Genomic DNA, 14,047 nt, shown 5'->3' on the forward strand with positions numbered 1-14,047 from the left:
TTCAAGGTGCATGTTAAATCAAATAGAGGACAGGGTACTCACCATCAACCACTTGTAAAACTGTGAACTGTTTCTAAGACGAAAAACAATAAATACCTGGACCATACTAGAGATGACCATGCTATCACTTGCATTGGAGATCACTCATCCATCTATGCAGACATTATCCTCGTCAATGTTCTAGTGTTGCACCAAACCTGACCTAGCTTTATCAGCCATCAGCACAGTAGATTCTGTACCTCTAAGCACTACCTTTACTGGACAGTAACCTCACTCTCTTTAACCGAGCTCATCAAATTTCACAGACACAGTTTTGGCTACTTACCAGTAAATATTACAGTATTCAGATTGGATTTCCCCCACAGCTCCATGAAATGGACAACATCTCCAAAGCGCAGGGAGGGATGGCCAGTGAACACGACGCAGGGCTGTTTAAAGTCGTTACTGAAGTCTCCATGGATGCTGGGATAGTGCTTCAGCTTGTTAGTCTGAATGAGCTGCAACCCAAAACAAAAGGTAAAGTTAATGTCATTTATCCTCTTGCAACAAAAATGTGTCACACTCAGTAGCTATGCTCCGGAGTGTGCAATCTCAATGCCACACACACTGATCAGCAGGGAGTATGCGACCTAAAAGGATTTCCTCTTCTGCCAACTTCTGAAAATAGAGTTCTACAGCAAGTGATCGTGGTGCTAGCCTTGAATGACATTTAAATACAAAATAAGATGCTATCTAGGAAAGCGAAAAAATCCACAGATATCTGCATCCTCCAATGTTATGAAGATTTTGTGTGGATCTTCGGCGTGTGTAAATTAATGTGTGCAATACTGCAAGCGTCTCTAAATGCAAATAATTGCTGTTATACATTAAAAAAAACTGAAATAGACATCAACTCTACTTTTGAAATACAAAGTGCACCTGACTTTAGGTAAATTAACTACACACATAAAAACACCATTAGTGATAACAAAAGTAGATCTTAGACTTGTGATGCTATCTCCAACCTGCTATTTCTGCTGCTGCATTAGCCGAGATGGGATTTGTATCAACAGCAACTAAGAATCTGGCAATAGAAACTCCTTCTTCTGTGATGAAGGAACATTGCGCCTGTCAGCGAAAATCCAAAAATAGACATTGCCACAAAATGGCACTCGCACTGTTGAACCTTATGTACCACCTAAATGTGTTCATTTTCATGGACTCTGCTATTCTGTTTTCCTGTGTAGTGAATGATTCACTTAGCCACAGTATTCTATTTAAAGTGAATGCTGTTTCAGACACGTCCCCTTTGATAATTAGCAGGACATACAGATCATCAGTGCAATTTCTGTAACCAAGGTTTCTCTGTCCAAAGCTACTCTTACATCCAGGGTTCCTCCTCCTTCCTCCGTGTGGATTGTCTCTTAAAGTCAAGGTTCCTTCATCTCAAACATCTCCTACAGACAAGGTTACTTCATCCCAGCCTTCACTTACAGTCAAGGTCCTTCCACCCTAAACCACTAAGAGATGGCATGCTCATGCCAAGGACACTACAACTCAACTGACTCCTACAGCTGAAGTCCCTCCACCCCAAACCACTCTTAGAGATGGCATGCTCATGCCAAGGATCCTTTATGCAAACCTGTTCTTACACCAAGGGTCCACGGTGCCACAGCACTCTTAGAGATGGCATGATTATGCCAAGAATCCTTCACCTCAGCCTACGCTTGCAGCTAAGGTCCCTCCACCCCAAACCACTAAGAGATGGCATGCTCATGCCAAGGATACTACAACTCAGCCTGCTCTTCCAGCTGAAGTCCCTCCACCCTAAACCACTCTTACAGATGGCATTTTCGTGGTAAGGATTGTTTATCTCAATCTGTTCTAACAGCCAAAGTCCTGCCACCTAAAACCACTCTTATAGAGATGGCATGTATGCCACAGATCCTTCACTACAACTTACAGCCAGTGCTCTTCATTCTAACTTCTTCTTTGGCATGCATGTATGCTTGCACATGTTCACGTTTAACTCAAGGATTTGCTCCTTAAATTTTTCGCATCTCTGCCCAGGTGCCCATTATATTTGGCTGTTCCCAGTCAGTTTAGGATTCTCTCTAGTACCCTCAGCCTGAGTCTCTTACAACATGGTTTCTAATGTGAAACTGCACTGCTCCTACTTACAGCAGGGGTGCACTCCCATAGGTTATTCCTATTACTATATAGCATTGATAAAGCGCCCTCTGAACAATTCTGATATCCTGGTGCTAATGCAAAGCCATTTCAATAGGGGGAGAGTCACCAGTAAAGCTGTCAGGGTTCAATGTTTTGGGAAAAGGCAAGTTTTCAGGGCTTTTCTAAATTTAAGCAAATCTGTGTGCATCCTCAAGGTGGGTGGGAGCTTATTCCATAATGGAGCAGCAGCAGTAGAGAAGACTCAGTGTCCTTGTCAAATTTAGCGGAACCTGGGTACCTGCACAAGGCTGGCCATGGCAGACCGCAGGTGTCTTTTGGGAACAATGTGTCAGTCTACGCTGCCACAGAAAAGGACCCGTCCCTTGCAAAGCTCTAAACACAATGCACAGAGACTTGAAATGAATCATCTGTTCCACCAGGAGCCAGTGAAGTTCCCCAAGATCATGGGAGGAGTATAGGTTCTTTGAGAAGTTCATCAATATCTAGCACAAGGAGAAATGGAGGAGAGATGACGACACATAGTGGTGAGATATAGGGTGTACATTTCACCAGGCAGCTGGGGGGGGGGGGGGGGGGGGGGGGGGGAGGTGCAACCTTGTGACTAGTAAGAGGGAAGTCTTTAGTCACGGCACACCCACTGCCCTCACCCCGCAGCTTCAGATGCAGGGATAAAGTTGTTCACAGCTAAGGTACTGACAAAAGGCTGGCAGCCCAAACTAGCCCAAAGTGTGCACAATAACCTACCAAACTCTGCAGAGCTCTTACTCAGCCCCTGGGGCCAGATGTAGCAAAGGTTTTTACCCATTCTGTGTCTATGGGAAAAAGTGTTCGTACATATGGCCCCTGGTTCTTAGAGAAACTCGTGCTAACTAGAACTTGCTCCTTCTGTCTAATGCGAAAGGCTAGGGAGTCCCAAGTAAGTAACACTGACGGCCAACACAGCCGCGCCTTCTGCCTCCAGTAGCCCAGTCTTCGCAGCTAGCGCTGGTGAAAGGGCAAGGAACATGGACTAAAGCTGGGGTGCCAGTGTGTGTACATGATCCCGGCGACAGTCATAAAGGGGGAGAGGCATAAACATAGTAGGGAGGGAGCGAACATAAAATCCACGACACTGAGGTATTGGTTGAGAGCCAAGACCCGGGCGAAATGTTAATTACGTCGAAGTGATCCGCGTAATTTAAACAATTTTGCGTAATGCTTGCTACGAAATTCCCCAAATTACGTCACTGCACCACATCGTGTAATTATGCTGCAGTGTGTGGCATAATTATAGCGAAGGAGCACGGGATCCTGTACAACCAGAACACGAGACGCCGTTGTCTGCGCTATTTTGTTTTGTGTCAAAGTGCACACTTTTCTAAAAAATGTATATGAGGACGCATCTCGCCTTACAATATGGTCCAAAATAAAGCATACACATTTTGCGCAATTGCACATAATTTTGCATAACTTTCACGAACTTTTGGGTAATTATGTGAACACAATTAACGTCTATTTTTCAATTCCAGAGAATGGAGCCACAGTTCTCGGGTGGTTACTTTGCATAATCACCTCTCGCATGGGTACACCTGCTTTACAACAGTCACACTGGGAGGACAGATGGCGATCCTTAAATTCTGCACTAATTTGCAGACCGGCGCTAAATCGCTGGGTCTTACATGACATAGAAATAACTTTACCCAACTGTGGAGTCCTCGTGATTTGGAGCCAATCGCCCCCACTCCTCACTGCATCTTTTAGTATATTTTCTGTGCGTGATTGCCACCAGACGTTTGCAACAGTTAGCACTCACTTCTCTGTGGTATTACCACATATCAGAAGAACCACAGGAATGGTAATGTGTGGTAACCTGATTATAGCACCACCGTGTGAGTGGTCACCTGCAGACTTTCTCAGTATAGTAAGTGATTTGTGGCACTTTCTGTTCGACAGAACACATTACACAGGATATCAGATGAAGCAGTCAGTACCAACAGAAGTGTTACAATAAATATTCTGGAATTATGCAGTTTTCTGGCCTTTTCTTTACATACCAATTAAATGAGGGCACAGCACAGCGGCAGATTGCTTCCCTCGGAGCCCTTGCTCAGTAGAAAACAGAGACGCATCAATAGAAATGTAGCCTGAAGATGCTCTCTGCATTTTAAGAATGTTTGACGTTAAAGGTTTGCTTACCTCTGCATGAGGAAAGGGAGGCTCGGGCAGATAGACTTTATTCTGCTTATTGTGGCACAGCCTGTAGAAGAGAAAACATGCTCGAGATTAGAAGATGGCTCAAAATATGGTGTTTGCTGCCCTCTGTTGATGAGAAGATATAACTGCACAGTCTCGGTGCAGGCCAAGATGAAAGGAAACCCAAAGCAGTGAGATTCCACGCGCACAGAGACTCTGAAAATATTATGCATCTCAGCCCAGAATTTTGGGTGGATCGAGGGTGGTCTAATAACAAATCAACTGTGTCCCAGAGAAAAGGTTTAAAACAGCATCTCAAAATAGAGCCAAAAAAAAGGACTGACTCAAAAAGTGAGTTCTATAGAGGAATTTAGAAAACCACGAAGATTGATTAAAATAAAAAAGTACAACTCAAAAATGGTAAAGTGCAGATGTGGCAACAATCTCATTTAAATGCATAAAGTCACTGCCCTGAACGCTCTAAATATTAAGCACAATGCAGAATAATAGACAAAATAAAAAACAGACCAAGGGCCTCATTACGAGTTTGGCAGTCGGACAGCAATTTTTATTTTTTATTTTTTATTTAATGCGTTTTTATATAGCGCAGACTTTACCCGAAGGTGTCAGAGCGCTTCACAATAGGCAAAGTAAAGATACAAGAGGAGAAGAATTACAAGTGAGCCTGTTACAAAAACAAGCGTTACATTACAAGAGGCAATCGTGATAATTGTGCACGTATCAAGAGCAAAAAATAAACGAGGTAGCAAACGATACGTTATGAGAGGAAAAAGTGACGTGTGCAGGTTACAAGAGCAAATAAAGTACGAATAGAGGTAAAAAAAGTTGCAATCAATGGTAGACACTCAAAACACTAAAACAATAGTTACGTTACATGAGGCAGTGGTGGCCGTTGTGCATGTATCAAAAGCAAACAAGATATAAGAGGTAGCAAATGATACGTTGAAAAGGAAAGGTGCCGTGTGCATGTTACAAACGAGTACAAGATACAGGTAGAGGTAAAATACTGCACTAAATGGCAGACACTCAAAACACAAAAACACCCTGGGAAGGCACTTCTATAGGCATGGAGAACAGAATATCCTATAATGGAAGGACTTCCTTCTGAAAACAGAGGGCTTGAATTAACTTTGGAAGTGTCTTTGAAGGAGGAGAGCTTTGAGGTCAGTTTTGAAGGCCTGGGAAGAGGTGGTGGTCCGAAGCTGAGGCGGAAGTGAGTTCCAGATTCTCACCGCGTTGCCTGAAAAGGATTGGGCCATCAATCTTTCCTTCTTGAAAATGGGAGGTTCAAGCAATAACTTTTCTGCATTACGTGATGGTCTGGAGCCACCAGAGAGTTTCAGTTTATTCACCAGGTAGCGAGGGGAGGAGGAGTGCAAGGCTTTGTGGGTGATACATGCAGTTTTGTAGATAGATCTTGCCTCTATGGGAAGCCAACGGAGGGTGGATAAAATGGGTGTGATGTGGTCGCATCTTTTGGCCCCATATATGAAACGAGCTGCTGAATGGAGAATAGACTTCAGGGGGGAAAGGTGGGATTTGGGAAGGCCAGTAAGAAGAGAGTTGCAGTAGTCCAATCTGGAGAGAACCAGCGCTTGGACCAGGGTTTTAAGGTCGTGCTCCGGGAAGAAGCGACGAATCCCCCAAAGAAGGCGCAGTTGGTGTCGAGCAGACTTTGCAATGGAAAAACACAGCTGTCAGGGCACCCATGAATCTATAATTCCAAGTAAGTAATATATCAATATGTAATGTATAATGGCATTAATACCATGGAGAGTTTCAAGCTCAATTTATTGTTCAACAAAAAAGTTCATCATAGTAACCACAGAATTGTCCTTTGACATCCATGTTCATGTAGTAAACACAGTATTGAAGTCAGTATCCATGTAGCACATACAGCCACAGCCAACACGTGTTTCGTCCTATGAGAACAGTACTCTCACGGACTTCATCAGGGCTGAAATAAATGAGAACAGTCACTAATTCATAACATGTGTACAGAACCGTCAAGAGCAGACCATAAAGTATATCTTATCGTGACAATTTGTGAGATCCTAAAACGAAAACATGTAATTTGTGACTTCTTGTGATCATTCATCTGGTGGGAACTAACATATAGTCCCATCACCACAATAAAATTATTAAAATTATCACAAAATATGATAACATTGCCTATAAAGTTAAAGCACAAAATGGGAATATATATATGAATAACCCATGTGTACAAAGTTTGATCACAATATGAGTGTGCATGTTTCCAAAGTCCAAAGAAAAATCACCCCAGACACCCAGTCAACACCAAAGTGCGCAATGTAATAATAGCTTGCCCAGTGTAAGATAACAGAAACACCACCAGAGCCCTTCATAATAAACAGTGAAAAACCCATAAATCGAAACATACCTTAACTCAAATTATATCTACATGTATAACCAGTATCATTAAGAACCGTCCAGAGTCTGTGGAAAATAATCATAGATCCACTATATAATCCACTAAGTCTCCTACATGTCTAAATAGAAAAACGTCCCCAAATAAGGGTACAAGCAAATGTGACCAAAAGGTCCCAGACTGACCTGAGTAAAATATATATAATATCCAACATTAGGATGCAAATGAAGTATTCAAGAACCGTTTCCTAAGTATGCAGAGTGAAGAAAGAAATCGGAAAGAAAAATTATTATATGCTGCAATTGAGGCATGCTAAATATAAATCAACACGATTAGGAAATATCCCCAAAAGTAATAATGAGACATCAAGTCACCAGGTCCCCAATAACCAAATTCAGTATCTCACCTATCGTATACGTAAGTAGCCATCATCAAGAAAGGCAACGACCGCGGTCGAAATCCCCCCGCGGCGTCCTCTGTATCGGTACATTAATCTCGAACGTCGAACTAACGGAGGAGGATAGAAATTTAAAACCTCCGCGCGTTGGTAGTGAAGTAATAGACTTTGCAATGGAGTTAATGTGGGAGAGTAGATTAAGTTTTTTGTCGAGAATGACACCAAGGGATTTTGCGCTCTCGACAATGATGGGCTTATTGTTCATTAGATTGATCTGATCCATCCATGTTTGCACTGGGGGATGAGAAAGGGAGGAGGAAAGAAGGAGGAATTCTGTTTTGGAGGGATTCAGGATCAGTTGATGAGTTACCATCCAGTTTTGAATGGAGTCGAGAGTAGAGCTAAGGAAGGAGAGATCGTGATTGGAGGCCACCTTAAGGTAAATCTGAGTGTCATCCGCATGTAGATGATAGTGGATCCCGGATTTACTCAGCAGATTTCCCAACGGTTCTAAATAGAGATTGAACAGTGTGGGAGCAAGTATGGAGCCTTGAGGAACACCTTGACTGACTGCTACAGGAGCTGAAAGACTGTTCGCTATTTTGATCATTTGGGATCTATCAGAGAGGAAGGAGGCAAACCATTTGAGCACAGTGCCCTCCATGCCCATTCTCTGTTGAAGAGTGTTAAGGAGAGTGTTGTGATTGACAGTGTCAAAGGCTGCAGAAAGGTCAAGAAGAATTAGAAGACAAGACTCCCCTGAATCGAGTATCCGCAGCGCGTCATCAATCACTAGCAGCAGGGCTGTTTCAGTGCTGCAGTTTTGAATGAAGCCAGACTGGAAATTGTCAAGAAGATCATTTTCCTTGATATGGCGAGAGAGTTGTTTCGCTACACATTTTTCTGTGATTTTCGCAAGAAAGGGTAGGTTAGTGATGGGACGGTAGTTGTTGAGGTCGTTCGCATCAGCAGTGGTTTTTTTTAGCAGAGGGGTGACCTGCCCAGTTTTGAAGGACACAGGAAGGGAGCCTTGACTGAGGGAGAGGTTGACCAGAGTGTCCAGTAGGAAAGAGAATTAGTATAGAAGTCAATGGCAATGGCACTAGGGATGGGGTCAAGAGAATGGTTAGAGGGCTTTGTATCGAGGATGCATTTAAGGAGAGCATCGTCAGAGATGGGGTCAAAGTTTTGCCAAATGGTTAAGGATTTGCACTCCTCTGTGGGGGTAGGATGAATGACCTGATCTACAAGTGATTTTACCTTTTCGTCAAAGAATATAGCGAATTCCGCTGCTTTCTTTGTGGAATCTTCCAATTTGGAGGTTGGGGGAGAGCTGTTAGGGTTCTTGATGAGGTCGAATAGTTTTTTGGGTCTATTTTTGGCTGAGTCAAGGAGGGATTTGTAGTGCGACGCTTTTCCAAGGAAGATGAGATTGTGGTACTTGGATCTTGCTGAACGAAGCGTGGCCAAATTTTCAGTGGAGGGTGCTTGTCTCCATTGTTTCTCAAGGGCTCTTATGAACTTCCTTTCTTCATAGAGGGATTTGTTGAGCAATGGTGGTTGTCTTTTGAACGGCGCCAGGCTGACGGTCCCAAGACCGCCAGATTACGAATTCCACAGGGGGCTGGCGTGGCTTGCAGGGGGAGAGGCAGGGAGCAGTATAATGGAGCTACTGCCGGCCATGCTTGCCTACCTGTAAGTACGACAGGCGGACTGTGCCCATGCACCACATCGTGCACGGGACACAGTGCGCCCGACTCCCAAATTTTTGGGGGAGCCTACATGGGCCCCCCTCACCTTCCATGGGGCCGTATCTCTCGAGGTCCCCCTGTTTGGGCCCCTTACCTGCCTCACTGCCAAGCTTTCCATGGCGGTGGGATCGCCATGGAAAGCTTAGCAGTCCTGCAGGTCATAACGGCCATGGCGTTCTCAATGCCAGGATCTCCAACACTGGCCATCATGGTCCCCACCACACTGACCTTGGAGGTGCTGGCGGTCTTCTGGAGGTCTGACCACCAAACTGGTAATCTGGCAGTCTGACTGCCAAAGTTGTGGCAGTCTTACCACCACCATGGAAGTCTACAGACCACCAAACTCGCAATGAGGCCCTAAATCTCAAATTGCAGCAAAATCAGTAAGAAATTGGGCAGCATTCCTAGTAGTAATTCAAGAGATCTGGCTCACCTCCATATTTAAGGGTTTAAATAGACATTTTTTCCATAAGAAAGCATTACAACTGCAAATGTATGCAAATTTAGCATGGCATGAGCAAAGAATTGTTGACTAATTTGATTACAGCAATATGAATCATCACCTATGACTTAATGTTATCACGAAGTGCCAGAACAAACATGTTATAAGATAGTGAACCATTGTGAATGAATGAAATACTGCATGCAAGCAGAAGGTCTTTGGAAATATGTTACAGGTGGCCCTCTAGCAGGTATTTTTGAAAACAGTGTCATTCAGAAATAAACAAATTCACCTCTTGCTGACAGTAGTGCCAGCCAGAAATACAAACAGAATAAACAGGATGATGTGATGTCCATTTTGGACAAGATGGTGTTGAGGCCTAACTGTGGCCTAATTAGCTTAAGCCAGAAAAACACACTAACATATAGTGATAAATTGTTTCCAATATAACAGTTCCATGTCAGTATGCACATGTGAATTCAGGTATAGATTAATTGCTCTGTACATTATAATTAATGTACAATTTGATTTAAATGCACAAACGGGTCTACATCAGGATATGGACATTTTGAAAGCCTCAATAAATAGAAAATAACATGAAAACATAATTGATTCTGATATGATTCTGATTCTCTGTGGATCCGATGAAACTGTATTTTAATTGTAAACAAATATACTAGATTCAGATGGTAAATTAAGTCTGCCTAACCCAAGATGTGTCATCAATACGTTCTTGCTGGTCGGTCTACAATTTTGGTCATTGACTTAGGAATGCATTGCAGATGGAAAGACAAGCCACCATCAGTAACTTATTTTCACACAAAAAATAAGTTTACACATTAATTACCTTTTATCTTATATTCTTCAGTCTGAGTCACGGACGAGGACACCATGCATACAGGATCATCTCAAGTTATTTTGGTACCATAGGTAAAGCAGAATTTTTTGCACCCCCTTTTTTACTGTACAAAATATACAACCCCTTCTCGTCTGTTATTCTCCACAGTGCAGACTAGTTGCTAAGAGCTGGATGAGAGCAGAAATGTCCCCTTTGATAATAAGCAGAACATACAGATCATCAATGAAATTTATGTAACCAAGGTTTCTCTATTCAAACCTTCTCTTACACCCAGGGTTCCTCCTCCTTCCTCTGTATGGATCGTCTCTTAAATCCAAGGTTCCTTCATCTCAAACATCTCCTACAGACAAGGTTCCTTCATCTCAAACATCTCCTACAGACAAGGTACCTTCGTCCCTGCCTACACTTACAATCATAGTAATTGTAGTAAATGAAGGTCTGTACAGGCCATAAAATAATCCAGAGGGTTAAACAGCAGATACGATTGTCCTTATAGTTAACATTAACACAGAAAACTGGCATAGCCCAGTCACACCCCTTATTTAGGTTTTTAAACCATTTCTCTTATTCTTAGTGCGGGGCTAAAGCTTCTTTCGCACAAGGCTGATTTGAGTATGCATAGCAGAGATACAATAAAATGACAGAAACTGCTGCCAATATATATATTCCCAGTGGATTTGCTTAAGCATTGCCAAAATGTTCTTTGATCTTTTCTAGTCACACAGATACGCCTTGCCCCTCTCATGAGCTACAGTACATGGCACTCTGTGGACAGACTGAATTCAATACGTGGTGGCGAGATGGTAGACCTGCATTTTTGGATGTTTGATGTAGGTTCAAGACTACTGTATTCAGAAATTGTTGAAGGCCCGCAGAGTGGTTGACCAGGGTAGGTTGGCTGCATAAGCTAAATCCTCCCTCCTTCATGAGAAGGATATCTAATGTAAGGCAGCTTAGCATAATAGTACGCACAGCCATTAATTCCTTGTTAATTTTATTAATGCTCCAGCAGTATTAGAAGTCTCTACAGATGCAAGATAGGTTCATTCAGGTGATGTATACTTTCTATTCTGTACTCTTTCTGTAGCTTGTCTTTTGGTTGCAGGTGATTTACTCTCACTTTTTCAGAGTCTATTTCAACTGTTTATGGTTCTTCTCTAATTGACCTTGTTTTTTTAGTCTTACAGTGCAATCTTTTGCTTCTCCTTACAGATTCTGCCCACTTGTCTACTTGATGCACATTCTCATTTTCAGATTCTCTTATGACTACTGCTGAATTTTCTTCACTTGTCACTAGATTCTTTTATTTCATTCACACCAGCAACTTGACTCACTACAAACTGCTTTCCCTTGGGGTCCTTGATCCTAAAAAGTTCAGTTTTGTTCTTGCAAGAATTGGGATTTCTGTCTTTTGTTCATGATATTGCAATGCTTCTTCTTCATGATTGATGCTTTCTTCACCTGAGAGAGCAGAGGGACTCCCTGGAATGGCTTCAATTTCTTCTCCCCCCTGTGGATCTACTCAGAAAACCTATGAATCTGTGCCTGTCATCACCACCTCTTCATCCATAGTCCTCACTTTCTTTGTGTGAGATGCATGGATCCACTGTGGAATTCCAGCACACTTCACAGCAGTGTTAGTCACAAGAATCACTTGATGAGGTCCTCGCCAATGTGGCTCCAAGCAATTCTTACAAACCTGTTTCTTCACCAGTACCCAGTCACCTGGCTGCAGTGCGTGGCACTGGACACCTTTTGTTGACAGTGTTGCCACATTCAACTGACAGACATTTCACCAGACGTTTACAATGGTCCAATACAATGTCATCAGTTATTGATAAAAGTGCTGCTGGAGGAATGCAGGGATTCTCGTTGCTCTTACCATCAAAACTTCATATGGTGAGAGACCAGCCTTTATTTGGAGTCTTCTAATTCACAAGTGGAAGTGCACCTGGCCAATTCAAAGTCATTGATGCACATATCTTGTCCATCTTGGATTTTATTGCGCCATTCATCCTTTACAGTGGACCTTTTGATCAATTTGCAAAGCTGTACATGGTAACTTTAGGATCTAATTTTTAAAGTGGGTACTTTTGTCTGTCTCAACAGAAGTCTTATTTTCATACAGTGGTATTAGTTATTTTAATGGTTTGACTATGGTCATGCTGTCAGATCTCCTAGTTGGGTTAGCCTCCACCTATTTATTTATAAAATAAACAAATAATCAAATAAACAAATAATCAGTAATATGTACTTAAGCCCATTCTGAATAGGCATCTCAATGTAATCTGCTTGAAGTCTAGTGGATGGTCCCTCAGACTTGACTATGTGACTCATAATAACTAGTGAACATTTCCTTGATTCATCTTTTGACAAGTAATGCATTTCTTGCATAAATGTTCTACTAAAGCTCTAAAGTGAGTATTATAACAATACTTCTTAAACATTTTCACCATTGCTTTTCCCTCTACATGTCACTGTCTATCATTCTCAGTATACTTAACAACTTGCATCAAGAAGTATATATAATAGTGTTCTGAGATTATCCAAATTTCATTCTAGTCTCTTAGTATCTGTAGTTAGTTGTTTTCTTTTCATCCTCTGGTACTTCCTCCTAAAGTGCTCTGAGTTCACAGAATGTTGTATACACTGGATTCAACAAAAAAACAATTCTTATAACTAGTAGAGTAATCAGTTTCTGATTCCAATTTACACGGTTCTTTCTCTGGTTATTGCTCTTTTGATTGAATTGTCGGTTTCAAAAGCACAAAACTTAACAACTTGGTTGGCATAGTTATTGCCCATGGTGAGTATGTCATCACCCGATTTATGAGCAATACGCTTTACAACTGATACTTGACAGCCTAAAGAAGTTTAGGCTGCTGCAAAGCTTCCAAGAAATTAAAAATGTATGTGCCTTTTGTAATGGGAGTACCCGGGGATGTCATGAAACTTCTCAGTGACCACAGTTGCCCAAAATCATGTACCACTCCAAATCCATATTGGCTGTCTATGTAGATTGCTACACTTGATGCATTAGACATACAGCATGCTCTTGTCAGGGCAATCAAATCTGATACTTGTGCTGAGGGTACAATACACAAGTATGATGCTTCACTAAATTCAGAGATGAAGTAAACTGCTCAAGATGCTCCTGGTATTCCTTGATACGTTCTCACACAAGAACCTTCTACAGAGGTAGGCCAGACTCATTAAGTGGAGTATCTTTTATGTGTGGTCTTGGTTTGGTACAAAATTCTGTTACATCATTGCAATTGTAGTCAAGGTCTTCGTTGTCTTCATCACTGCTTGGAATTAGCAACAGGGTGGCAGGATTTAAAGATCAAACGTAGTAAGACAGTGGTTTACAATGTGCTGAATCCGTGTACAGGTCAGCAAAATCTCAACTGATTGTGGGACTAACACATTAAGGGCCTCATTATGAGTTTGGCAGGTGGCAGAGGCCGCACGCCAAACTCTCTGGGTCAGAAGACCGCCATTCTGGTTTTCCACCCGCTGGCCCTATTATGAGTTTCCCGCTGGCCCAGCTGGAAACTCACCACAACATTGAAGTTGGCTCGTAATCGAGCCGGCTGCAATGTTGCGGTGCATCAGGTGCGACAGCACCCATCGCGCTTTTCACTGCCTGTAAATCAGGCAGCGAAAAGCGCAACAGCGTTGTCCATGGGGGCCCCTGCACTGCCCATGCCAACAGCTGATACAGATTTCAAACAACTAGGAAGATTTGTGGCTACTACATCTTATGTAGCAGAGAAGTAAGCAACGATCTTTAGAATGAGGAGCTTTCTGCATACCCAAGTGGGACTCAACACCAAACAGGACT

General features: G+C 42.4%; 1 protein-coding gene across 1 annotated transcript in view; it reads right to left on the bottom strand.

Moving 5' to 3' along the window:
* INTS9 (integrator complex subunit 9) overlaps nt 1-14,047 on the bottom strand; it is a 249,465-nt gene that overhangs the window by 38,717 nt on the left and 196,701 nt on the right. Inside the window, exons 11-12 of the mRNA XM_069233783.1 lie at nt 4,348-4,408; nt 326-497 (exon numbers count right to left, since the gene is read on the bottom strand). Coding sequence (XP_069089884.1) covers nt 326-497; nt 4,348-4,408 — 233 coding nt within the window. The remainder of the gene's footprint in view (nt 1-325; nt 498-4,347; nt 4,409-14,047) is intronic.

The sequence above is a fragment of the Pleurodeles waltl genome, chromosome 5 (genome assembly GCF_031143425.1).
Source record: "Pleurodeles waltl isolate 20211129_DDA chromosome 5, aPleWal1.hap1.20221129, whole genome shotgun sequence".
Taxonomy (NCBI): Eukaryota; Metazoa; Chordata; class Amphibia; order Caudata; family Salamandridae; genus Pleurodeles; species Pleurodeles waltl.